General features: G+C 48.9%; 1 protein-coding gene across 1 annotated transcript in view; it reads right to left on the bottom strand.

Annotated features, from left to right (window-relative positions):
* Positions 1-6,442, bottom strand: part of HEXDC (hexosaminidase (glycosyl hydrolase family 20, catalytic domain) containing) — a 26,547-nt gene that overhangs the window by 10,530 nt on the left and 9,575 nt on the right. The window contains 1 exon segment of the mRNA XM_011999326.1: positions 3,964-4,051. Within this exon segment, the coding sequence (XP_011854716.1) occupies positions 3,964-4,051 (88 nt within the window).

The following is a 6,442-nucleotide window of genomic DNA, read 5'->3' as shown; positions in this document are numbered from 1 at the left end:
CGGGAGGCGGAGCTTGCAGTGAGCTGAGATCCGGCCACTGCACTCCAGCCTGGGCGACAGAGCGAGACTCCGTCTCAAAAAAAAAAAGACGTAGCAACTGGAGAAAAGACCGTGTCTTCCGCCTACCAGAGGGTCAGTCCCTGCCGGGGAGAGCCAGGACTGGCTGGAGATTTAATGGGTGACCCTGGAAACACAAAGCCAGATGGTGCTGCACACTGTCCTCAGGCCTGGCTGACGGGGGCCACACACACGTGCAGGGACCTGTGAGGGCCAGGTGGGAACTGCGCGAACCTGGGGGTGCACCCCCCACCGCCCACACACAGCCCTGTGGCAAGGGGAGGAGGCCTGTGGGCTCAAGGTGTGGGAGCACAATCTCTGCCCAGACCCTCGGCTGACAACCAGCTATGAAGACAGAGGGGTGACCCTAGGAAGCCAGGATAAAACGTAAAAATAAGAACCAAAAATCTCAGCACAGACATCAGCGAGCACACACGGCCGGGGGCAGGTGCTGCAGGTTAAATGCAGACCACTTGCTAGAAAACAACAAAACGACCATCACCAGCCACTGGGGAAAGGAGTAAACATTCAGCTTTGCTATAATGTATTCACTGAAATGTTCAGTTCTCAACCAAAAATTTTGAGATGTGCAAATAAACTGGAAAGTAGAATCCAGTTCACAGACTCTGACTCTCAGTGGGCCCACATATAGAATTTATCAAATATTTCAAGAAAACTACTATGAATATATTCTAAGAATGAAAGGAGGCTGGGTGTGGTGACTCACACCTGTAATCCCAGCACTTTGGGAGGCCGAGGCGGGCAGATCACTTGAGGTCAGGAGTTCGAGACCAGCCTGGCCAACATGGCAAAACCCCATCTCTACGAAGAAGACAAAGATTAGCCGGACGTGGTGGCAGGCACTGTAATCCCAGCTACTTGGGAAGTGAGGCAGGAGAATTGCTTGAGTTCGGAACGTGGAGGTTGTAGTGAGCCGAGATCATGCTGTTGCACTCCACCTGGGCGACAGAGCGAAACTCTGTCTCAAGAAAAATAAAAAAATAAAAAAATTGCACTTAGGGAGGCAGAGGCGGGAAGATCACTTGAGCCCAGAAGTTTGAGACCAGCCCAGCAACATAGTGAGACCCCACTCTTCACAAAAAGGAAAATAAACAAAAAAATTAACTCAAAATGGGGCCAGGTGCAACGGCTCACACATGTAACCCTGGCACTCTGAGAGGCTGAAGTGGGGGACCTGTTTGAGGCCAGGGGTTCGAGACCAGTCTGGGCAACACGGTGGGACCTGGTATCTCCACAGAATTAAAAAACTGGCCGGGTGTGGTGGCGCACACCTGTGGTCCCTGCTGCTCAGGAGGCTGAGGTGGGAGGATTGCTTGAGCCCAGAAGTTCAGGGCTGCAGTGAGCTGTGATTGTGCCACACACTCCAGCCTGGGTGACAGAGTGAGACTGTGACTCAAGACAACTTGAATGTTCAAGGGTTCTGGAGAAAGAATAAAAATACCACACTCAACATGGATCATAGATCTAAATGAAAAATGCACACAAGTTAAACTTTAGAAGAAAATACAAGAAAAATCTCTGTGATCTGGTGATCACAACAAGTTTTCAGAAATGCCACCAAAAGCATGTAAGCTCCACACTGGGAGAAAATACCTGCAAATTCCATCAGAGGACTTGCATCTAGGACATATAAAGAACCTTAAAAACTCAAGTTGAAAAAAAATGGGTAATACACCCAAGCAGTTATTTCTAGTATACCAAGGAGGTATACTAGGCCGGGCACCGTGGCTCATGCCTGTAATCCCAGTACTTTGAGAGGTCGAGGCAGGCGGATCACCTGAGACCAGGAGTTCGAGACCAGCCTGGCCAACATCTTGAAACCCCATGTCTAATAAAAAGACAAAAAGTTAGCTGGGTGTGGTGGGGCGCCTGTAATCTTAGGTACTCAGTAGGCTGAGGCAGGAGAATCACTTGAACTCGGGAGGCGGAGGTTGTAGTGAGCCAAGATTGCACCACTGCTCTCCAGCCTGGGAAACAGAGCGAGACCCTGTCTCAAAAACTAGCACACAAGGGTATACTAATAGCAAATGTACACATGGAGGGTCTTCCTCAGTAAGAAACCAACGCTTTGACACGCTGATTTTGGATGTCTGGTCTCCAGAACTGAGAGAACATTTCTGTTGTCTTAAGCCACCTCGTTTGTGGCAATCAGTTCTGCCCTGACAACAGTGTCTTGTAAGGAGATGGCAGGTGTGAGTGGTCAGAGCTGTGCTGTGACTTGCTGCGGTGGGGAGAGCAGCACGGAGAGGCAGAGTGGCCCTGGGAGACCCATGAGGAGAGTTTCATGGCGAGTCGGTGGTGGTTTAGACAGGGGTGGTGCTTGCATGACAGAGGAGGAGGAGGAGCAGCAGCAGCAGGACCAACATGGGTCAGGGCGCGGGCGGGTGGTGGTGCTGACCGTGGCTGGTCTGCTTCTGGTGTGCACACCAGAGGCTGGAGGAGGCCCCTCAGTGGAAGTGACCAGCAGGAAGCTGGGGATGAGGGTCTGTAACCCAGGAGGTCTGGAGTTGCTGAGGTGCAGACAGAAGAGGAAGAGGAAGATGAAGAGAAAGCAGGAGCAGAGATGGCACCATCTAGAGAGAGTGGGAGGTGGGGACAGGGGCCGAGAGGAGCCTTGGGGACCGCCAGCTACAGAGAGGCAAATGCAAATAGACACCGAGGAGGCACAGTCAGAGGCGGGGGAAGCCGGAAAGTGTGGGGCTCAGGAGAGCAGCTGGGGATACCAGAAGCTACCGAGGGGTCCAGCCGGAAAACCATCCCTGGACTTAGTGACCTGGAGGACCCTGCTGGCCTTGGGAGAGACGTTCTGTAGAGAGGTGGCAGGAGGCTAAGAGCGCTCGCCAGGCCCTAGGGCAGAGTGTGATGGGGAGAATCAACTAGAAAGGCCGGAGGACCAAGCTGTGGGAAGGAACTTCGGTGGCATGCCCAGAACACCGGCATGTGTAAGTGAAAACAACCTTCCTTCCTGCGGTGTGTGGAAATAGAAACCAGAATGGTGTATCTGTTAGAGAAATAAATGGAACCTAAGAGCCATTAAATCAAACTGTGGTGGTTAATGCTGCATCACTGCCTGTCTGTTTGATACAGATGTGAAAAAGAATATGTGCGTGTGTGTGTGTATATATATATAAAATAATATATATAAAAGAATATGTGTATATATGTATGTATATATGTGTGTACATATGTGTATATATATGTGTGTGTGTATATATATAAAAACGTGTGTGTGTGTGTGTGTATATATATATATTTTGAGATAGAGTCTTGCTCTTGTCACCCAGGCTGGAGTGCAGTAGCGTGGTCTCGGCTCATCGGCTCACTGCAACCTCTACCTCCCGCGTTCAAGCAATTCTCCCGCCTTAGCCTCCCGAGTAGCTGGGACTACAGGTGCCCACCACCACACCCGGCTAATTTTTGTATTTTTAGTAGAGACGGGGTTTCGCCATGTTGGCCAGGCTGGTCTCAAACTCCTGACCTCAGGTGACCCGCCAGCCTCGGCCTCCCAAAGTGCTGGATTACTGGTGTAAGCCACCACACCTGGCCTGAAAAACCCCTTTTCTTTCCTTAATACTGTGTTTTACCTCACATAGTAATATTCTGATGAATACAAGTTAAAAAGGAAACCACCTCCCAGCCTCCAGGACCCCCTTTCTGGCTCTTTCCTTCCACTCCTCAGGCAGACAGCCTGCCCCAACCTGTACCTCTGGCGGAGTCAGACAGGGACTTCCTAGACCAAAGTCCTCTCTGAGTTGTGCTGAGCTGCGCTGCCTGCAACCACAGACCTGCTGCACCTACCCCTGGGCACAAGCCTGGCCCAGCCTGCAGCCCCTGGACTCCACGCCTGGCACTAGGTAACAGGTAATTTCCATTCCTGCCACTCACCTCCATGTGTCCAAATGTCTGCACCAAGGGAATCACCTCCAGCTCATTGAGTCCAGCCAGATGCAGGATTTCTTTGATTTCAGAGGGGCTAGAGAGACAAAATTCATGCAGAGAGGGTCACGTGGGGAGCACGTGATGTCCACATGCCCCCAGCCCTTCCTCGTCAGGCCCTAGGGGGCTCTCCGGAAATGGTGAGGCCCTCACTCCACAAAGCTTGACAGATATCCTGGTTTCTGGAAAGGCACCTGCTCTAAAATTTGGGAAGATGATGTTCTAGCATGTCCTCAAGTAACAGTTCGCTTTTCAACTCGCGATAAGAGAATGAAGTCATCACATTTTACAAGAAACTACTCAAGGCCGGGTGCGGTGGCTCACGCCGGTAATCCCAGCACTTTGGGAGGCCGAGGTGGGCAGATCACTTGAGGTCAGGAGTTCAAGACCAGCCTGGCCAACATGGTGAAACCCCATATCTACTAAAAATCCAAAAATTAGCCGGGCCTGGTGGCACGCACCTGTAATCCCAGCTACTTGGGAGGCCGAGGTAAGAGAATCACTTGAATTGGGGAGGCGGAGGTTGCAGTGAGCCAAGATCGCTTGAGCCCAGGAGTTTAAGACTAGCCTAGATAACATAGCCAGATCCTATCTCTACAAAAAATAAAAAAAATTAGCCGGGCCTGGTGGCACGCACCTGTAATACCAGCTACTCAGGAGGCTGAGGTAAGAGAATCACTTGAATTGGGGAGGCGGAGGTTGCAGTGAGCCAAGATCGTGCCTCTGCACTCCAGCCTGGGCGACAGGCTGAGACTCAGTCTCATCAAAAAAAAAAAAGAATAGCTGTGTCGAGTAGAATTACAAACTTTTATAATTCTTTAGGGTTGATAATCTATCTTTAATGGAGAAATTCACAGAAAAAGAGAGGCAAGGTGTATTTTAACCTGCCTTAATAGGAAATGATTTTTTGAATGACAAAAATCAGCTAACTTTCTGAAAAACTGGTATCTAAATCACCTCATATCAACGTTATGTCCAAATAAGGTACCTAGTACATTTATCCTGAGGAAATTATTAAAAAGTGATAAGCTTTTAAGAAGCATTTACATGCTTATTAAGAATCCTAAAGTCAGCCAGGTGCAGTGGCTCATATCTATAATCTAGCACTTTGGGAGGCTGAGGTGGGCAGGTCACTTGAGGTCAGGCATTCGAGACCAGCCTGGTCAAAATGGTGAAACCCTGTCTCTACTAAACATACAAAAGTTAGCCAAGTGTAGTGGCGCATGTCTATAATCCCAGCTACTTGGGAGGCTGAGGCAGGAGAATCGCTTGAATCAGGGAGGTGGATGTTGCAGGGAGCCGGTATCGCGCCACTGCACTCCAGCCTGGGTGACGGAGTGAGACTCCATCTCAAAAAACAAAAAAAGAATCCTAAAGTCAAAGGGGCATTAATTATTCAGGTTGAAAATCATCCTCAGGCCGGGCGCAGTGGCTCACACTTGTAATCCCAGCCCTTTGGGAGACCAAGGTGGATCACCTGAGGTCGGGAGTTGGAGACCAGACTGACCAACATGGAGAAACCTCGTCTCTACTAAAAATACAAAAAATTAGCCAGGCATGGTGGTGCATGCCTGTAATCCCAGCTACTTGGGAGGCTGAGGCAGAAGAATTGACTGATGAACCCAGGAGGCCGAGGTTGTGGTGAGCTGAGATCGCGCCATTGCACTCCAGCCTGGGCAACAAGAGCGAAACTCCATCTCAAAAAAAAAAAAAAAAAAAAAAAAAAAAGTCCTCAAATTTCTAGGTAAAAATACCATTTTTATGCATCATGTCTCTTTAGAGATCTTTTTAAATGAAAACTAAACCAAAGAATCACTTGGCTCATGGCCCCAGTTGAGATGTAGCTTAACATATGGCTGAACTACATAGCTTGGGTCAGGAAGAAATAAGACAGAAGCACAATTTGTGCTCTAAAACTGAGCACACATATGAAACACTGTGTGGGGGTGTTGATTTATTACTCCACTCTACCACCAGATCGTCTTGGCAAAGAGTAGTGTAATTCTGAATAATCTTGGCCTCGTATAATCATGAATATGCAAATTGGAGGAAAACCCACATAATATAAGGACACAGACAAAAGTATTTCTTTTAATAACTGTTGGAATATTATTCCATCATTAGTCTAAGGGTAAAAATCAGGTATTACTGGTGAAGGACAGGAGCTGGGGCATGAAACAGTACACCTAAGTTCAATTCCTAATATAAATTTGGCTATTCAAGATTTTTAGTTTCTGGATGGGTGCTGTGGCTCACACCTATAATCTCAGCACTTTGGGAGGCCAAGGTAGGTGGACTGCCTGAGCTTACGAGTTTGAGACCAGCCTGGGCAACATGGCGAAACCCCATCTCTACAAAAATTAGCTGGGTGTGGTGGTACATGCCTGTGGTCCCAGCTACTTGGGAGGCTGAGGTGGGAGGACTGCTT

This window comes from Mandrillus leucophaeus, unplaced genomic scaffold (assembly GCF_000951045.1).
Source record: "Mandrillus leucophaeus isolate KB7577 unplaced genomic scaffold, Mleu.le_1.0 Scaffold1, whole genome shotgun sequence".
NCBI classification, from domain to species: domain Eukaryota; kingdom Metazoa; phylum Chordata; class Mammalia; order Primates; family Cercopithecidae; genus Mandrillus; species Mandrillus leucophaeus.
Note: the sequence above shows the minus strand (reverse complement) of the source record. Positions and strands in the feature narration are given on the sequence as shown.